Source organism: Thunnus thynnus, chromosome 10 (genome assembly GCF_963924715.1).
Source record: "Thunnus thynnus chromosome 10, fThuThy2.1, whole genome shotgun sequence".
Taxonomy (NCBI): Eukaryota; Metazoa; Chordata; class Actinopteri; order Scombriformes; family Scombridae; genus Thunnus; species Thunnus thynnus.
Window position 1 is genome coordinate 2,360,766 of NC_089526.1, and position 25,324 is coordinate 2,386,089.

Here is a 25,324-nt window from a genome sequence, read left to right on the forward strand (position 1 = left end):
ACAAACTCACACTGTTAAAAACAGGATTATAAAACTGAGATTAAAGACTTTCTGAATATTTGAATAAATAAATTTGATGGAGCTAAGCTAACAGTTTCCCCCTGCTTGCACTCTTTGTGCTAAGCTAAAGGCTAAACTTGATATCCAGACTCGACTGAGTGACTACAATCTGCTAGTAGCTGCTAAATATGGATTAGCAGGCACTTTCCTTAATGCTGTAATACATCTAAACATATTACAGGACTCCAGTTTGTCCCTTATCAGGCATTGTGTGTGTGTGTGTGTGTGTGTGTGTGTGTGTTTGTTAAGCAGGCAGGTTGTCTGGCAGTTTTGTGAAGCCAGTTAATCAGCAGCAGACAGACAGCTGAGGGAAGCTAATGTGGTTAACAGCACAACACTACACACACACACACAAACACATACACACACACACACACACACACACACACACACACACTCACACATGCAATATAATAAGATAACACTTCAGTGGTCCCTGTGGAGAAACAGGATACATCAAAAGAAACAAACAGATGGCAGCAAACATGACAGGACCAACAATTACATCATAATTCATCTGTTTGTTTTAAGTCTTGTGATTTACTGAAATACTAAATCAGATCCAAACCAACACTGGATTGATCTACTAACAAGTATTGCTATTGATACATCTTATTCATCTGTCAGAGCAATGAACCGTGCGATGTAGCGCTGTGCAAATCGGGCGGTGCTTCGTTGTTTTCAAGAAGGAAAAAATGGCGGCCTGGTCACAAACTTTCTCATATTACAGCTAAACAGAACATTAAAATATCTGTCTGAAAACATCTGAGGCAGGAAATAGGCAATGCAGTAACAGAATCTTGATTCATAGTTGATCAGCACTGCTTAGTTTGACAGTTTCATTTTATTTTGGTGAGTTGCGATCAAGCCTCCATGAACAGCGCTGAGCTTTGAAGCCAATTTGACACAGTGGCCAAACTGTGTAATTACAACGTCACTTTTTTTGAGCGTCACAACCCCAAAATGACTCTTTTCACTATCAGAATTTGATCACAGTTCAAAAGTTTAGAAGAGCCACATGATTGAATCATTTCATCCCTATTCAAGTTACCTGGAGGGCTAAACCCATAGACTGTATAAAAATATGGACGTAGTTACCGTGACGTCACCCGTTGGTTTCTGAAGAGCGGTTTTGAAGCTCAAAGTGAGCCGCTCTGGCCGTCGCCATCTTGGCAGTGCGTGACGCTGCCTAACTCCCAGCCAAACAAAAATGGGCAAAGAGGCGGGCCGAATGGCTGAAACAAGCCACCTAGTGGCTGGCGGACCTGTCACTCAAAGCAGCCATGTCCTTCATTATGCAGAACTTTACGGCTTAATAAAATTTAAACGGGTGAGTTATAAAAAAATTCACCCCCCGTACAGTTGTCATGAAAGGAGAAATTAGCTACAGAGACCAAAACCGTTTTTTGTACCAGGCTGTAAACATGTTTATTTCTGCTGTAAAGTTGGACATTTTAACATGAGGGTCTATGGGGATTGACTCGCTTTTGGAGCCTCAAGTGGCCATTCAAGGAACTGCAGTTTTTGGCTTCATTTTACAGCCCCGGAGGTTGCCACTTGGCTAAACCAGAAGTTAGCCGGGGGAAGTCTCTACTGAGCATGCTCCATGGACACATTGGGCCCATAGAGTGTGTGCAGTTTTCGTCCGGATCATCTCTTTACAGCAGGAAGTAGCTTTGATGGCTTCATGCACCACTGAACAACTGTCATAGGAATAAACGTGGCCCCGCCTCCGACGCTGTATCCAGTTCTCTTTATACATCCATGGTCACGCTGGACTGACCTCTGCAGACTGTCAGTCACAGGTCCTGCACTAACCAATCGGCTGCTCTGATGGAGTTTTACAATGTCGACCAATGACAGCACAGTGTCCCTACCAAGCGGCAACCTCTGGGGCTGTAAAATGAAGCCGATGCAGAAGTGCCAAAATCTGCAGTTCCTTGAACGACCACTTGAGGCTCCAAAAGCGAATCAATCCCCATAGACCCCCATGTTAAAATGCGCAACTTTACAGCAGAAATAAACATGTTTACAGCCTGGTACAAAAAATGGTTTTGGTCCGCCTCTTTGCCCATTTTTGATTGGCTGGGAGTTAGGCAGCGTCATGCACTGCCAAGATGGCGACGGCTGGAGCGGCTTGCTTTGAGCTTCAAAACCACTCTGGAGAAACCAACGGGGGACGTCACGGTAACGACGTCCATATTTTTATACAGTTTAAGTCCCCATGTGGCCCCACGCATGTAGATAAACGGCTTTGATTGGCCCGTTACAGGCCAGACGTATCTACCAGAGCAAATAAAACAGGAGCTCAGCAGATTCGTCTGGTTTCCAGGTTTTGTCTCAACATTATTGTAAAGTAAATTGAATATATTTGGGTTTTAGACAGTTCTTTGGACAAAACAAGACATTTTTCACAGTTTTCTGATGTTTTATAGACCAAGAATTTAATCGATGAATTGAGAAAAAAATCAGCAAGTTAATGGATAATGTAAATAATCGTTAGCTGCAGCCCTAAAAAACACGTCAGTGAGCCAGACTGTAGTTTATTTTGACTCAGTCTCACACACGCCATCCTGCTGCCAGAAATACTTACTAGAGCACCAAATGTGGATTCATCCGCCGCTGAAAATAGTCCCCAACAAATGCATTATTTCCTCCTGTTTGTTGGATAAAAACTACAGTGATCAGCTGTTTCTGGAAATGACTGAGACTTTAAACTCAGTAAACTATATACTGTATTTGTTGAGCTGTTTTGCAGATGGAAACAACGGACTCGAGTGTGGAAGTCAGAAAGTATTGAGACACATTGTTGGTTTTGTTCTTTTCATGGGATTTGTTGACAATGGAAAAAGATCTTTAAACTATAGATTATCTTTGACTGGACTAGCAGGTGGAATCAGAGAAGTTTTTTCTCGATAATTTATGTTTTATGTTTGGAAAACCTTTGGAAATATTTTCCTTTTCAGATCGTCTTTGTATTTTTCTGTGTTTTTTGGTGTTTTTCCACCTGCGGCTCGTCTCAGCTGGCTCTCTGCAGCCTCATTAAACCTAATCAGACAGGAGGGATGACATAACCAGCGAGAGTTCTGTAATTTCCAGCCTTTTATTTTTTTAACCATTAACCAGGACTCAATGATGTTTTCTCACAGCTTCAGGCTAGCAAATGTTGATTTTTAAGCCCCATTTTATTGTAATTTAATGTCCATTATTCTTTAGGAGAACAGTTGCATCAATCTTCCACTGTGGCTCAGAATACCTTCAATTCAGTTTCCTTAAAATCCAAATTATACAAAAATAATGTCAACATGTTCAGATATTAGAGTGTTTGTCTGTCCACATACCTTTGGCCATGAATTTCATTTGAACAGGACTTGCTGGGATCATTTTATCCATTAAGTTCCTGCTGTTGACTCTGCAGCAGTGTGATGAGCTTAAACACCCCGAGTATCAGAGAGCATTATGGGTAATCATGCATTGATTTTACTCTACTGTCAGCGCTGGAGAGACGGCCGACACTTTGTTTTGAGTGGACTGTTTTTGTCCTTCCAGTACGACTGAGTGACATTAATACCAGCTGTTAATGGTCCCTGTTTCAAATGTAATTAAACTGTAATTAGTGTCTGTTTGACAGACCTGCTCCTCTCAGCAGCGCTCATTACACTGCGTCAACTGATGAAAAAGAAAATATAAAACAACAATAATAGCTTTAACTACCTCTGATTTTGTCTTCCAGATGAACATTATCGCTGGAGGTTTCTACGACGGTCTGATGCTCTACACTCACGCTCTGAACGAGACCATGTCGACGTCCGACGGTCGGCCTCCGGGGAAAGTCGTCACCAGGAGGATGTGGAATCGAACCTTCCACGGTCAGTGCACCATTTAAAGCCGATTTAAACTCACACTGCACGTTTTCATCTTCCTTTCTGCACAACCAGAACATGATAATAAAAACAGGGCCGCTGCTGACCATTTGGAGGCCCTCAGTATAACTGGTCATGGGGGCCTTGAGTCGAGTCTGAGTCGAGTCCTAAGATGGGCTCCAGTGCTCCAATCTGGCCAAAGGTCAAAGAGCTGACATACAAATAAAAAAAGTCTACATTAAACAACAATGACACAGCTGTGATTTCATATTAACATTAATGGGGCATAGGGCTGGGCGATATGACCACAATCTCATATCACGATATAACACATTTTCTGTAAATTCAATGAATAAATACCTTTCTTAGGTACGAGCTCCTCGTTGGACTCCTCCATGTTTGTTTATGTCGTCTTGCCTTCGTCCTTTGCCTTACATCCGACTGTGCGGAAGAACGCAAACGTCGTCAAATGATGAAAGATATTGCCGTAAAGAGTGTGATTTGCGACACCACGATATAAACGATATAACATAAAATGAAATGATATACGTTTTTCTATCGTCAAACGATATATATCGTCATATCGCACAGCCCTAATGGGGCATTTTTTATATATTAGGTAAAAACATCTAATTTGCCTGAATTGAGTGATAAGGTACATACAATGAAAAAAACAACGGTGCGCCTGTCCATAACTAATTTATATATTTTTTTCAATTTGTGTTAAAATGTAATAATGTGATAATTATTATTTTATCAACCTTAATTTTGAAGGCCCCCGCCTGGTACTCGAGGCCCCACGTGCTCTGCGTATGCGGAGCGGCGGCACTGGATAATAAGCACAGAGCGACAATCCCAATAAAGTTTATTCAAACAAGACACCTGCGTCCTCAACAATGTTGACAGAAAGAGAGAAAGGCAGCGTTACTTTGTGTAATTTTATGAACAGATAGAAGAAAATCTCAGATCCGTCTGTAAGTTCAGTTTTATATCACAGCGTCTCCTTCAGACTACAGTTTAACTACAGCATAAAATATATTCCAATAATCTTAAAACAAACTTGCCATAATTTAAAACTGATCTTTTAACAGCAGTCATGTTGGGAAATCATACCATGGATCCGCCTGACTGCAGGCAGCCGACCAGGAGAGTTGTTAGAGTCCAGAGTTCAGACTTTTAGCTACTTAATAAATTGTCCAGGCAGCTCTGATGGAGCTCAGGATTCATCTTGAGCTTTATTACAAACTATTTCACTGCATGAACCTGGAATCAGCGTGTGAAACTGACCAGCTGACCTGTCAGATGTGTAGAGGAAACACAGAACATTCATTTTTGTTAGATCCTGACTGATCCGGTCGGCGTGTCGGGGGAATTTAATCAAGAAGTTACTGTTGCTTTGCCTCCAGCGTAAATGTTCACAGCAGCCTCTTTAATCTAGAGACACAGTTATTGTTTCAGCTGCTGTGTGACGCTGCAGGTTTCTAATAAACTCAAAGGACATTAATTAGTAGGATATTAATCTAACATGTTACAGACCTCTATGAGTCACACTAATAGCTGTTTTTTGACCAACATTTAATAGACTAGATGTGACAAACTATAAAAGAGGCAAAACTCAAGTTGACTTTGTGCATCTCTGATAATCAAAGCCACACAAACTGTGGCTTTTCTGCTCTCTACATGTCTCATCATGTGCAGCGTTATATTACACCACATCCATCTGAATATATCATGATTAGGGATGCACGATATTGGATTTTTTGCCGATATCCGATATGCCGATATTTCTATCTCATTGTGGCCGATATATGTACATATTTTTTTCCAGCTGGCTGAGGAGACTATTATGCGTGCAAGCATAGATTGTACTAAATATGATCAAGAAAGACAATATATGAAGGAATTTAGGAAGACTGGAGCTCAGCATTAAAACTTTAATGAACCTGCTGAGTGGGAGCAGCAGTAGAGTTTTCTTTGAGTAGGATTTAATCTCTGGTCCACACTCTGGAGCAGAAGGTGGCGGTAATGCACCTAATACACTGGTTGCCAACTGCCGTCATAAACCAAAAAGAAGAAGAAGAAGTTTTTTCTATTTTTCAAACAGAGTGGTACATCCTGTCAGCCAAGGGATATCCTATCTGTGCAGCCGAACACCGCAGCACCACGACGGTCCCGGTGTTTCCTCCGCAGGCTCCACCGAGGAAGCACCGGGACCGTCAGGGTGAAACAGTCCGTGGAGGGAAGCACAGTCAGGCGGCGGAGGAGATGACGACATATCGGCCTCTCATAATCAGCAGAATCTGCCGATGCTGATATTTCATTTTAGAGCTTTTATCGACCGATACCGATGACGTGCTGATAATATCGTACATCCCTAATCATGACCAAAGATATTTGGGGCAAAGATCAAAATCTTCAGGGCTGAAGAAACTTTCTGACCAGCCAGATCATTGATTGATCAGGTTATTAATTAGGCATCATGACCTCAAACTTCACATCAAACAACAGCTGATCTGGCAGAAACTCATCTCGATTCTAAAATGATCGAGAACGACTGATTTATGTTGTTTTTCCGTTTGTAACAATTGATTAACGTCGACTCTGGAAACTCTGTAAACACCTGAATCAGTGACGTCGCTTCACTTCTGCTGTCAGCTGTTAGATTCCTGCTGTGACGTTGTTGGTTTGGGTTTGAAAGTCCAGCAGCACAGTTTCACTTAACAATCAATTGATTAGTTGATAGAAAAAAACAACTTGTTTTGATAATCGTTTAATCATTCAAGTAATATTTTCTAGAAAAATGCCAAACATTCACTGGTATTTTCTGCTTTTTTCTCTGTTATATAACATTGTAGAAACTATAGTTTGATGTGAAATATATTAACATAATTTCCACTTAAAACATTTAGACTAATCAATAACTTCTACAGTTTATAAGACATTCTAATCATAACCTGAATTATTAAAACATGAATTTACAATTGTAATATCAATAAATATAGATGCAAATGAATAAAATGAGTAACAATAGTTTTGGACTGTTGCTCAGACATCTGCAGACGTCTCTTTGGGCTTTTGGAAGCTGTGATGGGAATTTTCACTGTTTTCTGACATTTTAAAGAGCAAACAATCAATCGATCGATCGATTGAGAAAATAATCATCTTTAGTTTAATTCGCTACAGCTGTGTGATACTCAGCTCTTCCACCTGAACACGCTCATCTGTCAGTGACTCAGTGAGAGGTGTAATTTACTTTCATTCACACTCAGAGTTAAATTATTATCGAAGGTTTAACGTGAAATCTGAAAAAAACCCTGAAGAGCTTCACTTCAAAATGAATCCTCGCCTTTTGAGATTTGTGACACCCACTCATGTGAAATGATGTTGACCCCTGAGGTCAAACTCATTACAACATGCCGTTGAGGTTATTATCTGTGAGGGTGAGGTGATGCTGTCTGTCTGTCCTGCTCAGAGACGAATATTTAACACCAAATTAATAGTAAATAAAGGTTGAACTCATCCATTTAAAGTCATGGAAAGCAACAGCTTGACGTCTCCTTTTCCTCTGTGTGTCTCCTTGTTATTAATTCATTTAATCAATTCAACAGTCTCACCAAAAAGAAAATAAAAAGAACATGATGACTGAATGTTTTGCATACATGGTGTCCACTACAGTCGACAGATATTTGGAAGCCATCTTGAACCATTTAAGTTGCAGTACGATGTCCCAACTACCAGGTGTTGAACCCCCAAAGTGTCGTCTACAATTCCATCTGAATATCAATTTTTGACTCTCTGTGATTCTGTGATATTGAATCATAAATTCAAAATGGCGGAGGGTGGAGGAAATGCATCAAGTAGCTCAGGAATATCTGTGAAATACTTTTATTCTCAGAGAAAAAACAGGTAAAAAGTAGGGCTGTAGTCTGCTGGTCGATTAGTTGGTCGATATGCTCTCGTCCGACTAAATTCTCATTGGTCGAATAATCTCCGTGTTATTTTCATAAGGAGAAAAGTGCTACATCAACAGCTTTCCAGGATTAATCCATTATTTCCTGCGGCGGGAGGGACAGACTAACAAATTACTTGTGAAAACAACGGGGGTGTATTCAAAACACCCCCCCCCACACATTTCAAAATTTAATATATTAAAAAAAAAAATTACTGACATGATTTTTCACTTGTTTACGAGTAAAAATAAACAATAAAAAATATTTTACTCTGATTTAATAATTCATGCATGAAAGGGTTAATTTATCGTGATGGAAATATGTTTCTGTTAGTTTCATGTATTGATGTGAGGAAGGTTACAGTCTCCTCATCATCATCGCTCCACACAGATCTGATGTTTTCAGCTCTTCAGTGACGTTTAAGTCACATGATTCATCGTTTATTCACTCAGTCTGTTACACCTCAGACAACAGGAAACTCTTTATTTGTGTTTTTTGTGTCCAAACAGCTAATTACACCTTTTTGCTGAGAGTTGAGCAATAACATTTCTTTTTGTTCTCTCTGTGAAATAATATATATGTATTTTATAATATACCTGATAACAATTGATTAACCTGCACTACAGTTCATCTGTTATGTTTTATACTCAACATAACTGACTCAACTAAACACACTGATTACATTTTTTTGTCCTTTCATTTGTCACATAAATTTATTCCACATTTTTTTTATAATCCTCAACTTTCTCACTTCTTTTAAATAACATTATCTCATATAACATTACTCTAATTAACAGACTTTTTTTAAAAAAAAGTGTTATCTGAGTAGTTTTCACAGTTCTTTAGATGTAGTTTTTTTAGTTCTTATGGCTCCTTATTAACTGAAACTGTAAAAGGCTTCTCATTTAACTGACTGCTGAGATCTCTGATAAATATGGACCCTGAACTTCAGAGCTGACTCTGTTGGTGCTTGACTTGTGTTGGTCTCATTGTGCTGTGTTTCCCGCTTTAGAAAGCTTATCTTAAAGCTCATATCTTTAAAGCTGCACCCTCGGCTAATGCCAGTTTTCTTCGCAACCTTCCAAGAATGTACAGTATGTTCTGCTCTGATATCAGCGTGACAGGAAATAAAAACTCATTTGTCAGCTGTCTAAAGGTTTGGAGCCGCGAGTGATTCACAGGGTTGGGAGGGTTACTTTAAAAATGTACTCTGATATAATTACCTGTTCAAAAATGTAGTCCTAACGTAACCTAATCCAAGTATCACAATATAAAAGTAACTGATTACTTTCCATTACTTTTGGATTTCCTCAATAGCAAATATGCAAATAAAGACAAGAAAAGAAATATCAATAAGATGACAAAATTTCCTTCAACTCAACAATTCAAAAACAGAAGTCATACTGTTCAGTCCCCCTAATCCAAATAACCCCATCAGTCTTGGTCCCCTATCCACCCACATGAAGCCCACTGCCAGAAATCCCAGAGTACTGTTTGATTCAGGTCTAAGTTTCAAACCACACATTAACAAAGTTGTCCAGTCCAGCTTCCTCCAAATCAGAACCATCTCCAGAATTAAGCCGATGCTCCACCATTCCCACCTTGAAAAAATCATCTACGCTTTCATTTTCTCTAGACTAGATTACTGCAACTCCCTCCTCTCCGGTATAACACAAAAATCCCTGTTCCGCCTCCAACCAGCCCAGAACGCAGCAGCTCGGCTTCTTACTGGTTTTAACAGACAACATCACATCACCCTGATTCTGGCTTCTCTCCGTTGGCTCCCTGTTCGATTTAGAATTGATTTTAAGATTTTGCTGATCACTTTTAAAGTGAAGCTCCAAGCTACATAACAGATATGCTGACCCAGTACGAGCCAGCCTGCAGCCTTAGATCCTCAGCTGGGGCCCTTCTGGCTGTTCCAAAGTCGAGGCTTAAATCTAAAGGTGACGGTGCTTTTTCCATCAGGACCCCTCGACTTTGGAGCGACCTGCCTGAGGAGATAAGGCTCGCAGAATCACTGACTACTGTTAAATCACTTCTTAAAACCCATTTCTACAGACTTGCTTTTATGTAATGTTGTCTTTAGGTCCTCTTTCTTTTAAACTTTTTTAAACTTTTCATCTTCCTTTTAAACTTTTTATCATCTCTTTATTGTCCTTCTTTGCCTTTGGCCGCCATCTTTTTAAGGTCAGATCTGTTATTGTCTTCTGTCTCATGTCTTTGCTTTGCATTGTACTGCATTTGCTTTGTCAGTCAAAGCACTTTGTAAACTTTGTTTTTAAAAGGTGCTATATAAATAAAGTTATTATTTAAATTTTTAAAGATTTTGAGCATCAAAAATATGTCCTCTGCTAAGTGTATTTTTAAGTAAATTCAGGCAGTAACCTATAGAACCTACAATGAAAGTGCACAACACATGATGTGTATTATAGAGAACATTCTCAGGGAAACAACGCTTGGCCCACTGGCTGTGTGAAGCTATCAGACAGGTGTACTGTATGTCGTAGCGGGGAAAGAACCCTCCACCTGGTATTCGTGCCCACTCTATGAGAGTTTTGTCCTCCTGCACAGCTCTTCTCAGAGGGATGGCAGTGGCAGACATTTCAATCAGGAGAGACTCAGTTTCTTTATGAAGTAAATGATATTTATTGAACAAGCATGATAGAATGAAGGTGGAAAAGTCTTTGGCGATTAGACCCCATCGTGATGTCACTGGATATGAGAGGGCGAGGTGAATGCGAGAGTAGTATAGGATAACACCCCCCCCCCCGATGGAGTCTAGACACTGGTGGTGGTGATGAAGAGATGTAGATCTTGGAGGTGTGGTAGCAGCTTCTTGTGAACTCGGGATCAGTGAGTTATTTTGCCCTCTCGTTCCCTCTCTGCTAACGTTTGAGACTTTTACAGCGCATGGTAGTAGGAGGCGAGTCTGGATGTGAAGATGATGCTCCTCTGAGGCCCTTCGTCTGCTGAGACAACAGCGGATATCTGAGCTTTCTCTCTTCATCCCTCCTGCAGGTCTATCAGTGAGGACAGAGCTTCGGCTGAACCTGTTGTCCCAACGTCCTTGCATCCAACTTCAGGCTCAATAGTTGTAGTAGTCGTGATTCGCAAAAGCTATGCGGCGGGTCTTAGGGCGCACTCCAACTTGTAAACAGAGGACATTTGCCTGGCTGAGCCTTCGTCCTCCAACTCCACTTTTGTGCAGTCATATCTTTGGGATATAACATCTGACTCTGTGTCTTTTTCAGAATCAGGTTTATTGCCAAGTAGGTTTGCACATACAAGGAATTTACATTGATGTTGTGGTGCATAACAATCACACAAGTACCTATTCAAAGCAAGAGAATAAATTCAAGTCAAGTAATCATAAATAATATGAAACAGAAATTTTCTATATGTAAAAATATGTAAAATATATTCTAAACTGAAAATAGCTGGTAGAGTTTAAAATGAAGAGAAGGAAATGTATTGTTCATACAGTATATTGACTGGGAATATGCAAAATATCATAGTGCAAATGTGCAAATAATAATAAACATAGAATTGCATTAATGTAATGCCATGTTCGATGAAATGTTGGGTTTGCATTAGCGGTAACTTAAAACAGATCTTATACGGCAGCAGAGAGGAAGGCTGTTATCAATGACAGGTTAAAAAAAGATAAAAGATAAATTTACCTGCTGTACCATGAAGGTTTGAATCCTGCACGAGAATGTCGCCTTATTGAAAAGTACTGTGTAAGGTGAACATACAGTAAATAGACTGAATGGTTATTGCAGATGTTGACCATGACAAAAATGGGGTTTTTGAAATAACAGTTGCCCCCTGACTCAGTTAAAATAAAAAGGACCCTGAAGTTCATCAAGGTCGTCTTTCTTTAGCAGCACAACTGCTTCCTGCTTCCTGCTGTAACCGAGTCACTGAATCCTCGCTGAAAAACAATGATCATATTTTACCATCTTTTCATTATGTGTTTCTCTTGAGCTTTACCTTACATCATTGCAGATTGGTCTGCAGAGGTCTGTGTCTTGTTACAGTAAAAGACTTCTGCAGAGATGAGATTCATACATCATCTTTAGCCCCAAAAGTATCAGTTTATCTTATTGTCCTGCCCTCTGACCTCCACCAAAACCCTACTGCTGTCAGAGGAAATACTGTCGTCTTAGAGAAGAAAGGAAAGCTGGGTTCAAGCATCATCCATCACTGTTTGATTCATAAAACACAAACCAGATGACATCGGCAAAAAAATATTCTTAAAAGCACTTTAAAAAGCCACCATATTACTCTACTGCTCTGCTCTAATCTCTGAAAATAAATGATTTACTTGTTTTAACTTGATTTCCCCAATGTTTGTCCTGTTTTAAAAGCAATAGATGAGGTCAGAAGAAAGTAGAGGAGGAGGAGGACTGATACAGTATCAAGCAACATGTTTTGTTAAAACATAGCTCTCTCCTTGAATCTTCTTACCTTCTCCTCCATCATCTCATAAGTTTCTCTCTCTGTTGTTACGTTGCCGTGACCTTTGATCAATAAAATGTTCACCGCTGAAGAAGTTTTTTCTGTAAAAGTTTTCTTAAGTAAATGATTAAAATGCAGAAATGTGAAACACAAGCAAACCGAGAATGAATCTCATTCAAGCTGTTGGTTTAAACGGAACAGAACAAAAACACAGATATTTTAATGTCTAAAAAAAAAACCCAAAAACAAACATTAGCGGAACATCCTCTGCCTGTCAGAGTCAGAATGAGATGTGAATGTTTCACAGAAGAAATTATAATATATGTGTTTTTCGACTAACTCTGTGGCTTCGTCTGGCTTTGATTCTGTTTACTATTCAAAGTTCTTTGGACAGTTTTGCTGAAAATGAGCTGACTGAGGAACTTCAGGCCGGCGTCAGTCCTTCTGTCTGTTCCCTTATCCATCATTACTCAAAGAGTCTTGCTGTCATGGATCAGATTTTGCTGAAACTTCGGGGAATGATGAATTTTAATGCATCATTCAAGTATTTTGTTCATTTCTGTTCTGTCAATTTCTTTGCTGACCAGATTTACTGGAACTTTACATTTATTTTGCAGACACTTTTATCCACAGCGACTTAAAAGTGACGCAAGACAATCAAACATTAGAGGACACAATTGACATGAAATGGTTCAGTCCTGCCCCCAAACCAGGCGTGAACGGTGCTAGCGGTGAATTGTGAGTGAGGAGTTCCGGTGGAGCATCATGTCTCAGCAGAAAGAAAAGAAAGGGCGACAGTACGTCACCCACTTTTTCCCAAAGAAAGGTGAATGTAGTCTGTGAGTGGTGGAAATGAACCTGTCAGCTTAGTCCATAGTGAAAGAGGCTACTTTTGCTCTCCTAACATTAGTTACTTAACATCTTCACAGAAAACTTTTACCAAACTATTCATACTGAATCGATTGTCCTGCTCTGCCTGGTGCCAGGCCCAACAGATGCAGCTTCAGGCTCAGCAGCCTTGTCTCCCCATCTCCCCATTAATGAACCAGCCCTGCTCCCAACTGAAAAAGGGGAGAGCAGCACTGTGTTGAGTGACATGTCAGTGGGAATTTCATCATTTATTATTATGACAAAAAGAAAAATGATTAAATCCTTTTCAATGATAAGAACTGGTAGTTGAAAAATCTGCTGCTGATTTTATTCTTTTGTTTGTTATTTGTTGTTATTGTTTGTCCATTCAAGAATTTTACCATTAAAATTACATTTAGACTTTAAGTTGGCCTTTAGCACATTTCTTATATATATTGTATATATTGTACAGTAAGTATTGGACTACAAGAGATTTGCAAGCCTGCAAAGGTTAAGCTATTCAAAGCTTTTAATGGGTCGATTGGGTTCTGGAGGTGTTGTTACATCATCCACAGGGTTAGCATGGCCTGTGGTGGTCGGGTGGTGGGGCCCCATGTGATATCTTTTCACTGGGCCCAGAATCCCTGGCGGCGCCCCTGGCTGTAACAAAAGAAGGTGCCGTAAATATGAATGCAGAGTTGTGGTGGTAACATTTTGAGCGGGCTGCTTCACATCACCGAGACTGGAAAAGACATCAGTTTGGTTGGTTCTTTTGGTTTCTGGGGGACGAGCAGATGTTTCCCTTCAGCTTCTCCTCAGGATCCTGGAGAGGAAACAAAGAGGGAAAGAAAATGCCAGCGTCTCATTTCTGCTGGCAGCAGAAACCAGAGATCAGCAGCAGCTCCGTTCAGCTCTCAGCCTCTGGCTTCCCTGGAAGCACATTTCCGTTTGCTGCAGGAGGAGATGTCACAGGAATTGTTTCCACTTTATCCTGATGACGTGTTACGTTCAAGAGTCTATTAATAAGATCCAGGTGGGAGGCATGTGGCTCTGTTTGAGAACAGGAAACTCCTCCTTCAGCTGCTCTCAAATCACTCTAACACTGCGTTCATTTTTAATTGAACTGCTGATGCTGTCACATATGTGTTTGTTGATTTTGTGATGGCTGATGTAATGTCTCAGCAAATCAGAGCTGAGAATTAGATGTACTGCAGTGATTCGTTTTTGCACTATGACATAAAATTCAGTTGAAAATCAGTTTAAACTAATCAGCTCCTTTTAGAAAATCTTAGTATTTTTCAATGAAAACTGATGAAAACAGTAAAGGATAACATTGATAATGCAGCAATTTCAATATATTCAATATAAGAAGAAAACCGGGGTCAATTATTTGTGGTTTTGCATTTTAAGCACATTAACCATAGTTTTCATACAGTTTCTGTAGCTGAAGTGACTGAAAAATGTCTTAGTCTTACAGTCAACATTTAGTCATCTATCCTTTTTTTTTCAAAATTACATCATGTAAAATGGTAAATAAATGGCTGCATTTATGTAGCACTTTTTATCCAGAGTGCTTTACAATGTTTCTGCTGCTCACTCACCCATTCACTAACACACTCAACCATCAGTGGCGGCAGGCTACCACACACGGTGCTAACGCAACCATCTGGAGTAATTTGGGGTTCAGTATCTTGCCCAAGGACACTTCGATATGCAGAGGAATCCGGGATCGAACTGCTTTACCTCCTGAGTCATAGCCGCTCATTATGTGGTGTGCTTGAATGCACCACCAGTCCTTAGGGAGGTCTAGAGATGTGCCAGTATCAATTTATTGTAGGTAAAAATATCACAGTAAACAACGTTTCCTGAAATCCTACTATTACTGCTAAAATATATTCAAAATACTTCACACCACAATCACCTGGGATTTTATTCACTGAATAGCAGCTTTGTTGGACTCTGTATAAGAAATAACATTAAAAAACTGTTTAAACTCTGTAAAAAAAATCAGGTTGTTCAAAGTTTAAGACAGTTAACTGGAAATCACTTTAAATGCAGCTCAGTGTCTCTTAGATTCTACACACCCATTCGTATTTTGAAAATTCATTAATTTTGGTTCTCTGCGTCTGTTTGACCAGTAGAAAGCTCCTACCTTGTGGCTACATGTGTGGCTCTGTGTTCCTCTGAAAATGACAAATAAATAGTTGGTGGTAGTTTATTCAAAAGACATATTTGTACCATCGACTCCTGTATCATAAGTGTCTGAAAACCTTTTGTAGAACAGTTTTTACTCTGATGGAGGAGGTTCAATAACTCCTGTATGGTGCAACACAGATAATAAGCTACAATTGCCTCTGCCATTTTGGCCTCTCTGGCTCCTCAAAGGTCAGTACTGTTAGACGGCTTGTTGTTGATGCAAATTCTAGAGTACTTGAACATGTACTTTTTCGTCTCAAGCCATCAATTAGTGGAACATTTATCTTCCAATTCGGGTAATCAAATTCTGTATTGTGTACATTATGAATAATCCCAAGCAATTACAAAGTTAATCACATTGAAGTAAATTCATTCATCTATGCACTGCAATTTCCAATTGTTTCCAAATGAAACCTGTAAAAACACTTTTTCATTTGAAAACAAATATGACCTAGTAGACTCTACAAAAATGGCTTAAAGTCTCAGCTAATTCATCATTTAACCCTCTCGGGTTTAAAGTGCTCAGTTTAGAAATATAGAAAGCCTCCCTCTTACTGAGCAATCTCTCCAAAGCCCCCCCCCCCTCTTTGAAAAGCATACCTTCTCAACTCCCATATATTTAAGGGAGGAGAATGGATGCAGAAGCAGTCTCAGGCACCACCCTGATGATAGTGAGATAGCTGAATTCATTTGGTGAATAAAGAATGGTGTACTGGAGAAGAATTGTGTGGCGTGTTTTAATGTTGATGGACCTTGCTGTGAAATATTTACTTTGATGGACCTCGCTGTGTGCATGTTTTTAAAGCAGTAGATTGCAGAAAGAAAGGAAAGTAAATTTTGACCCGGCGTCTATCACACCATGTTTGTGTTTATTCACCCCAAACAGCCAATTTACCAACTGTACATTAACTGTGAGCTAGCTAGCAACAGATGCATAACCATTTCTGTTAGAGTGTGCTTTGTGTTTGTGTTCAGTTCAACTTTTGACTGAACTCAGAACTCACCAGTTTCTTTCTGTTATTTCCCTCCAGTCTTTCTTCTTTTTTCCTCTTATTTCTGTAGAGCAGATTCATAAAGCTCTGGGATTTGCATGAAATTTTTTGTTCAAATTGAAATATTTTCAACTCAGTGTCCTTGTTCCGCTCCAGATAAATTTGCATCTAATTGCATCTAATTATGCCTAATTGCAAGTTCTGGCAAACTGTCAGGTGACTCAGGAAGGGGAAGCAGGGTTTAGCCCAGGCTGTTTTTAGTAGGGGTGGAGAACTGTTGACCTTGACTGGGGACATTGTTGGGCAGTGGAAGGAACACTTTGAGGACCTCCTAAACCTGACCAACATGCCCTCTATGGAGGAGCAGAATTGGACGACTCAGAGGAAGCCTGACTCATATTCCTGGCAGAGGTCTCTGAAGTAGTCAAAAAGCTCCTTAGTGGCAAGGCGCCGGGTGTTGATGAATTTGCCCTGAGATGCTGAAGGCTCTGGTCATTGTTTGGCTGTCATGGCTGGCACACCTCATCAGTGTCGCATGAATATTGGGGACAGTGCCTATGGACTGTCAGACAGGGGTAGTGGTTCCCATTTTCAAAAAAGGGGACCGGAGGGTGTGCTCCAACTATCAGGGTATCACTCTACTCAGCCTCCTAGGGGAGGCTTATGCCGGGGTGCTGTAAAGAGGCTCTGGTTGATTGGTGAACCTTGGATTTAGGAGAAACAATGCAGATTTTGTCTTGGCTGTGGAATAGTAGACCAGCTCTTCATCCTTGCAAAGCTACTTGAGGGGTCATGAGAGTTCGCACATCCAGTCTACATGTGCTTGGTGGGCATGGAGAAGGCTTACTAATGTGTCCCTTGGGGCACCTTGTCGCTAGTGCTGTGGGACTATGGGGTATTGGGACCATTGCTGCAAGCCGTTTGACCATTATATAACCTCATTGAGAGCTGTGTCTGCATTCTCAGCAATAAGCCAGACTTGTTCTTAGTGGGTGTCGGGCTCCACCAGCGTTGTCCCTTGTCATTGATTCTGTTTTTGATTCTCATGGACAGAATCTCAAGGTGCAGCCTTTGGGAAGAGAAAGTCCAATTTGGGGACCTCAGGATTGCTTCTCGCTTTTTGCAGATGATGTGGTTCTGTTGGCTTCAACACACCGTGGCCTCCAGCAGGCACTGGGACGGTTTGCAGCCGAATGTGAAGCAGCCGGGATGAGAGCCAGCACCCCAAAATCTGAGGCTATGGGATTCTGTTGGAAAAAGGTGGACTGCTCCCTCTGGGTTGGGAGCGAGTTGCTGCCCCAAGTGGAGGAGTTCAAGTATCTCAGGGTCTTGTCCAGTGAGGGTAAGGTGGAACGTGAAGCTGACAGGTGGATTGGTGCAGTATCAGCAGTAATGCAGGTGTTGTACTGGACTGTTGTGGTGAAGAAAGAGCTGTGTCAGATGGCAAAGCTCTCAATTTACTAGATGGTCTACATCCCAACCCTCACCTATGGTCACAAGCTTTGGGTAGTGACTAAAAAGAATTTGATTGTGGATACAAGCAACTGAAATGAGTTTCCTCCAGAGAGTTTCTGGGCTCAGCCTTAAAAACAGGGTGAGGAGCTGGGACATCCAGGGGGAGCAGAGTAGAGCTGCTGCTCTTTCACATTGAAAAGAATTAGCTGAGGTGGTTTGGGCACCTGGTTAGGATGCCTCCTGGATGCCTCCCTCTCGAGGTGTTCCAGGCATGTTCTACTGGTAGGAGACCCTGGGGCAGACCCAGAACACGCTGGAGGGACTACATATCTCTTCTGGCCTGGGAACATGTTGGGATCCCCAAGGGGGAACTGGAGGATGTTGCTGGGGTAAAGGATGTCTGGGTTTCTTTAATCAGTTTGATGCCACTGCGACCTGGTCCCAGATAAGCAGCGGAAAATGGATTTGTGAGTCCATGAACATGCACAGATTCACAGGAAATGATGCAACAAAATCTGATGCAAGTGTGCTGGTTACATAATATATCTTCTTTATTAAAACGTGGAACATCTGTAAACAGTTCTTCATTTATTTATTTATTTATTTAATGTTTATTTGTCTAGGGACAAGTATATAGCATGAACTTGTGCCTCATACCACAACATTTAAAGTATAGCCTAAGCTACTTTGCAATGCCCGTGCCTGTAAAATACATAAAACTCAACAATAAAATATATATGGAACTGTACAACAATACATATATATACATTAAAGCACAAAACACAAAACTCAACAAGAAGTACATTCAAAGCAGCACAAAACACAACATTTTTGTTGTGTTCTGTTGTATTCCTGAAAGAGTAGCTGCTGGATGTGGTTGCTCTCCCGACTGTTTGATACATGTGTAATTTCAATCTTGACTCTGCAGTAAGGTTCAAGTCTCTGTTGAAAGTGCTGAATTATGGAGCACTGAAAGTGAATTAAAACCAATAGTTTCCCAGAAATCAATCCACAAATGTATTCTTTGGAAAAGGTCAGCAGTTCTACCATGCAAAGTCTGCTTGATATTTAGTTAATGAAATAAAAAGAGAGCACAAAAAGTTTCCTTTTATGTAATTTTTTCCTCCAAAAAGTCTTAAATGTGAAGTTTTCTGTTCTGTTTAAAGGTTTTGTACTCAGTGAGTGTATAGATGAGGCCTGATAGCAGTTGTTATTGTGGGTATTAGGGGAGGTTTCTGTGCGTCAGAGGTGAGTTCTGCCTGCGGATCCAGTTGATGAATGACACGAAACTCCACCAACTTCCTCTGTTGTAATTTCTCCAAAACACACAAACCACACTGAGCCGGGCTGACGGACCATAGAGGCTCAAACACACACACACAAACACACACAAACACACACACACACACAAACACACACACATATGTCTCTCTCCTCAGTCGCCCTCGTCGTCAGGTCAAACTCGTTTGACACACTCATCATCTTAGGCCAATGACAAGCTGTCCTCACCTGACCCGTCCAATGAAAAGAACTGCAGCTTTGATTGATCTTCCTGAGGGTTTTGTCTGTTCAGGTGCTGTTTGCTTGGCTGAGTTGGAGAATATATGTGGTGTTTTATTTAAGGGTCACAGGATCACAGTGAGAAGGAGTAGACTGGTGACTGATAATGAAAGGTTGGAAAGTGAGAAATAAAGGAGAGTTTCAGCGCAATGTTATTTCTGACATATTTCATCCCGTAAGTGTTAAATCACTTTTTGTCCTGTGATCAATCAATCAGTCTGTCTGTAAATATAACTAACCCTATCTCTCTGTGTATCATTAGCCAGGTTTCCATCCAAATGAAGCACAAATTTTAACCCAATTTCCAGAAAATCTGCCAAAGAAAATTCAAATTAAGGCACGTTTCATGTGGAGATAAACAGCAGATGGCGGTAATTCTCCAGTCGGTGCCATTAAACCATTACAGAAGAAGAGTACACGAGATGATGCCATTAAAAGAGCTTCACACAGATCTGATGTTTTCAGCTCTTCAGTGACGTTTAAGTCACATGATTCATATACATCACTAATTCTTTTTACATTCAAACTTTTCCACTTCAGTCGAGGGTTTTAAAAAAAAATTCTGTGTTTCTTCCTAGGTTCTTTAACACACAAATTGAAAATGTGAATACATACACTATATATAGAAATAATTTACACAAGAAAACAAAATAGATAATCAATCAAATCTTAATTAATGCCAGTTCCAATAAGATAATGTTGAGTTCAACATAAATAAGAGACCGTATTGTGTATTTGAAATTTCTGTAATTAACAAACAATTTAATCCACTATAATGTTTTTTACTCTTTAAGAAAAATAAGAAAATATATAAAATGCAAGTGATAATCAATGATATTATTATGTGCTGTACACACATAATAAGCCTTAAAAAATAAAAACATACAAGATCAAACACACAGGAAGGACGGAATAAAACTAAATGAAAACATAAACATCCGTTCATAAGTTTAAATAAAGACTAGTTTTAATGGAGTATATTTGCATTGTGCTTCCCTCAGTCCTCACGCTGTGAAAACACTGGAGGTGACTGCAGGTCACATGTGTGTACGGAGCTTTATTTGTCCTGCTCTTCATTCCTGTCTGTCCCTCTTCAAACCCGCCTCTCCACCTCTTTGTTTTTCCACCCATCTGCCCTCCATTAGTGTCTTCTCTGTCATCACTCTCTGTGACCTGAAGGTAAAGAGACGGCCGTCGCCTCCAACTGTCGAGTGCTGGAGGCCGACGCTTAGTTTGTTTAAAAATGTTCATATTGTCTGTCGGTGTGGTCCATGACAAGGTATCTCAAAAATAATTTCTATTAAATTTGCTGAGGGTAATCATGATCTGCGGAAAATAAAAAACTAACAAATGACCACCTGACCTTTCCTCTAGTGCCACAATCAGGCCACATTTATACAGAAAAAATACAGAAATCCTCAAGAATCTGCAGAGCCAAACCAACAATGAACTGATCTACTAACAAGTATTGTGTGTGTATCAAAGCCTGATATATCTTATTCCTCCATTGTTGTCCAGAAACCATTAAAAACACGTCGGTGAGCCACACTGCTGCACTGGGTGACATGTTCCTTCATCATGAAGAGTTTGGCCACCTTGGTGTTTTTAGAAACGGCTCCAAAGACTAATAACTGCGATCATGTTTTCAGTCTCCAGAGAGTAGTTCTGTGTAAGGCAGACGCCACTGAGCATGTGCAGAAATGCATTTACAGCTTCACTAGCTTGTTGTGCTACACATCACAACCTCTGGACTTTCTACTATATTATAAATTTCTCAAAGAACTTCAGCAAATTCACCAAAGTCCATTTAGATTTTAATCACTTTTCCTGTAGCGCCACTCTAAACTTTATAAGTTTATGTACAGTACTGTGCAAATGTTTTTGGCACTAGATATTGAGATTCTCATCCATAATGCAACACCATCAGGGAGGCGTCTGATTATCCCAAATTTATTCTGCAGCATTACAATGAGCCAAAACATCCAGCCAGAGTCATGAAGAACTATATTCAGCTACAAGAAGAACAAGGAGTCCTGCAGCAGATGGTTTGACCCCCACAGAGCTCACACCAATTACCGATCTAATTTAGGTTTCTGCTGTTTACTTAACTTTTTATGAAGATAATTGATACACACAACTTTTGCACAGTACTGTATATTCACCACTGGTGAGACTCTACAGCTAAATCATCAATATGTTCTATGTGAATGATGTTATATTTAAATGGGATTTTTAAAAAAAAATCATCCTCAACTGCTCTTAATTTATATATACTCTAAAGCGCTTTACAGTGCACAGAGAAGAAAACAAAAGAAAGGAGACAAAACACAACAGAAGAAGAGGAAAAGAGAATTAAAAAACAATATATAGATGTGTTCACATTTACCTGGTGACACCATCTGTAGATTAAATGTTTTCAGTCATGCCCACCAGCTCCTGTAAAGCATTTAGTATAGTATTTATGGACTATGTAAATAATTACGTACATATTTACTATATTTGGCCTCAGAATAATTATTCCACATTAAAATGTCTAAAACAACTAGACCTATGTTATATATGTTGTTGAGTTGTGTACTTACATTATCCCAAATGTTTCCAACAGTTTTCAAACTCAGAGAAATCTGTAATTTAATCAAAGTAACGGACTGTTTCATTTGGTCGCCTGTCGATGGCGTCATACCTCCTCTACCAAAGAGTAAACACGCACCAGATGCATACGGCGGCGCTGTGTTTGTCCGCTACAATGGCGTCTACCAAAGAGTAACTGACACACACACAAGATAATACATCGGCGTTGTGGTTGTTCCACACAAACTGTTATAAATGGACTTTTATTCAGTTTTAAGACACATTTTCATGATAAATTTAGGTGGTTTTTAACTATATCTTTTAGCCGGAAGAAGGATTTTAGTCGTTGGACGTCTGGATCTTAAGTTATCAGAGAAATAAACTGGGCAAACGTTAGCAGCAGCTCGGCTAACAGCCCCTCCAGGAAGTCCGGTGGTCACCAAACATCGTTGGAGAAATATTGATTTTTTAGGTGAAACAGCTTTAATTAATATTTTAACGATTTTAATCTGCGTGTACATTTGTTTTTGGAGAGGAGGAGACCTCTGCGGATAATTTGGCTCCCGGGAGAAACCGGCCGAACGTCTGGATCTAAAGTTATAAGAGAAATAAAGCGAACAAGTGTTAGCAGCAGCTCAGCTAACAGCCCGTACCGGACGTCCGGTGGTCGCCGTACATCGTCGGAGAAACACTGATTTTTTAGGTGAAACAGCTTTATTCAGTGTTTTTACCTGTAATCTCCGGGTCTGTTTGTTCTGGAGAGGAGGAGACCTCTGCGGATAATTCGGCTCCAGGTAAAAACATCCCGAATGAATGATTAACACTTGTGTAATCCTATACTGGTGAAGCTGGTTATTTAACAATGAAGACAACAACTCCCATGATCCCTTGCTACTTCACACCGTCTCACACTCCGTCTTTTGTTATTGTTTTGATTAAGACCCCTAGCGGCTGAAATTACATATTGTGCGTTTAAAGGTGTTTACATTACAGTGTAAATAGTAATAATTATTATTTGGAGCTATATTTGTATTTTAATTTGCATTTTAATTGTGCAACATTTTCCAAACTGTCAGATAACTGTCTAACTCTAATTATCAGCCCAGGTCAGAGCCCTCATTAGGCTGCCTTTCTCACAGGTAGTACAGAGATGTGGTGGTGCTGCGGTGATACAGACGCTGTTTAAAGGCCACAAAGTGATGGATGTCCAGAGAGGAGAAAGCAGAGACAGGCAGAGATAGTAGACAGGCAGAGGAGCAGAGGGCAGCAGGGTGGACAAGAAATAAGAGCCCTCCCCCAGTCAGGACGAGATGGGAGGCTCTGGTTTCACACGATTAGATTTCCAGGCTATTTTGGGGGTCTCCTGCACCGCCTCACTGGGGCTTTTCACAATGAGACGGGGAGGAGAGGAGAGATCAGGTCTCTTTCAATAACAAGGGGAGATGGATGAGAGGAGGCAGAAAAGGGTGTTGGCGTGATTGAGTGACAGAAATGAGACGGATGGAGAGCAGAAGATGGAAAAACATGACAAGAAATGACAGTGGAGATGGAAAATGAATGACAGTAATTGAAATGCTGGCAGAGTTGATCTGGTTTCAGATAAGATTCAAAATTCAGCTTTAACTGTTCACACTGAAGGTAGATAACAAAGTAAAAGACACATCTGAGTGAAAATTTAGTGTAACTTTGACCAAACAGGCTAAATGAGTAAATTTACTCATTCTGATAATTCAATTTCCATCCAATTAAGAGTTTAAAAAATTGTTTTATTAAACAAGGACAGTGCACATAATAAACACAATAAATACTGTATGTGCCAAACTAAAAGGCTATTTTTCAACCAAATAAGGCCTGAGCAGATGATATATGGAGCCCCTAAAGTCCCAAAAGCACACAAGATATGGATCTTGTTCATACTTGTTTTTCTACAAAAAATATCATCTTTCAGGATTTCTGGAGCCTCGTATAAATACCATAAATGTTTAAATAAAAGCTGGTATTAAAATAACATTTAAACAGATAAAGGCTGGTGGCTAACACTTCCTGCATGTATTTCACATTAAAAGCCCACCAGGAAAGGATAGAATTTTGTCCTTTGAGCTACTGGAGGACTTTTAATGTGAATATGTTTGCAGTAAATGTTGAGTTTCATTGACGATAGTTTAACAGCAATTGAAAGAAGGAAAAGTTGCAAAGACGTTGATGTTTAAATTAGAACTAAACAACTGCGCTGCAAGATGACAGAATGATGGTCAAAGGTCCAAAACTTGAGGTGAACATATGTAGAAATGCTGCCTGCCAGTCAAAAGTCAGGGCTTCAACCTGTTTTAACGCTTTGTTTGTAAAGTTACCTCTACTATCATTCGCACATGCCCACAAATAGCCATCCGTTCCATAGCCTTTGTTGCTAAGGTGGTTGCTAAGGTGTTGTTCACGTTGTCCACTCTCAGAGGAAGGAGAAAAAGAAGTGAAATCCTGTTACTAAAGTTTGTTTACGTAGCCTGCGGAGCCGGAGGAAGCTTCCTGAAGCTGACCAATCAGAACAGAGATGGCTCATCAGGAGGCGGGGCCTTAAAGAGACAGGAGCTAAAACGGCCTGTTTCAGACAGAGGCTGAACTGAGGGGCTGCATAAAGGACCAGTAGAAGATAAATAAGGAGTTTTGAACTGGAAATCATGCAAAAATATTCCAGTAGAGCCCCAGAATATAAATATAGAGCTGGAAATGTGCAGAAAAAGTCCTCTTTAAGAGTAATGATTCTTCCACCCAGTAACATGAATTGTAAAGACTGTAGACTGTTAATTGGCCATTAAGCTTCATTTTTATATTCAGCAATTTCCAGTATAAAACATTTATTTGTGTAATTTACAACATTTACTCTTGTGACTTGTGTACCTTTAATCTATAGTAGAGTAGAAATTTAAGAGCTTTTTTAGAAAACAGACTAAGATCTAACTTTTAAACTTCTTGTATTTCTCTCTGTGGCCCAAGGTGTGAATGTAACTGTTTTATCTGAGCTCTGATAAATAATACAGAAGTGTGTGAAAACCAAACAAACATGGATGCCTCATGGCGGCCAAACATGCTTGTAGCTCACACACACTCAGGTGGTTTTCATAATTCATCACGTCTCTGAGCCCTTTTTAGATCTCTATATCACACCTCCTCCTTTCACATCAGCCGCTCGTCTTCCTCGGCAACAGGTGTGCTTTATTATGACATGCCATCAGGAGAGATCAGCGGGAGTCACACCTCCATCATTATCAGCTTTCTGCTCCTGAGGCAGCAGTTCTATGTCTGGCTTCATTTATCATAAATCAAGCTAATTAAGATCATGTTGAAGCTGCTTCCCAAAACCTTTCAG

The 25,324-nt window shown here is 40.1% G+C and overlaps 1 protein-coding gene across 2 annotated transcripts in view; it reads left to right on the forward strand.

Moving 5' to 3' along the window:
- Positions 1-25,324, forward strand: part of LOC137190752 (atrial natriuretic peptide receptor 1-like) — a 124,070-nt gene that overhangs the window by 59,751 nt on the left and 38,995 nt on the right. For both annotated transcript variants that reach the window (XR_010930280.1, XM_067600367.1), the window contains exon 5: positions 3,794-3,929. Coding sequence is in view for 1 of the 2 variants with exons in the window: in XM_067600367.1 (XP_067456468.1) it covers positions 3,794-3,929 (136 nt within the window). In the remaining variant the exon portion in view is untranslated. The remainder of the gene's footprint in view (positions 1-3,793; positions 3,930-25,324) is intronic.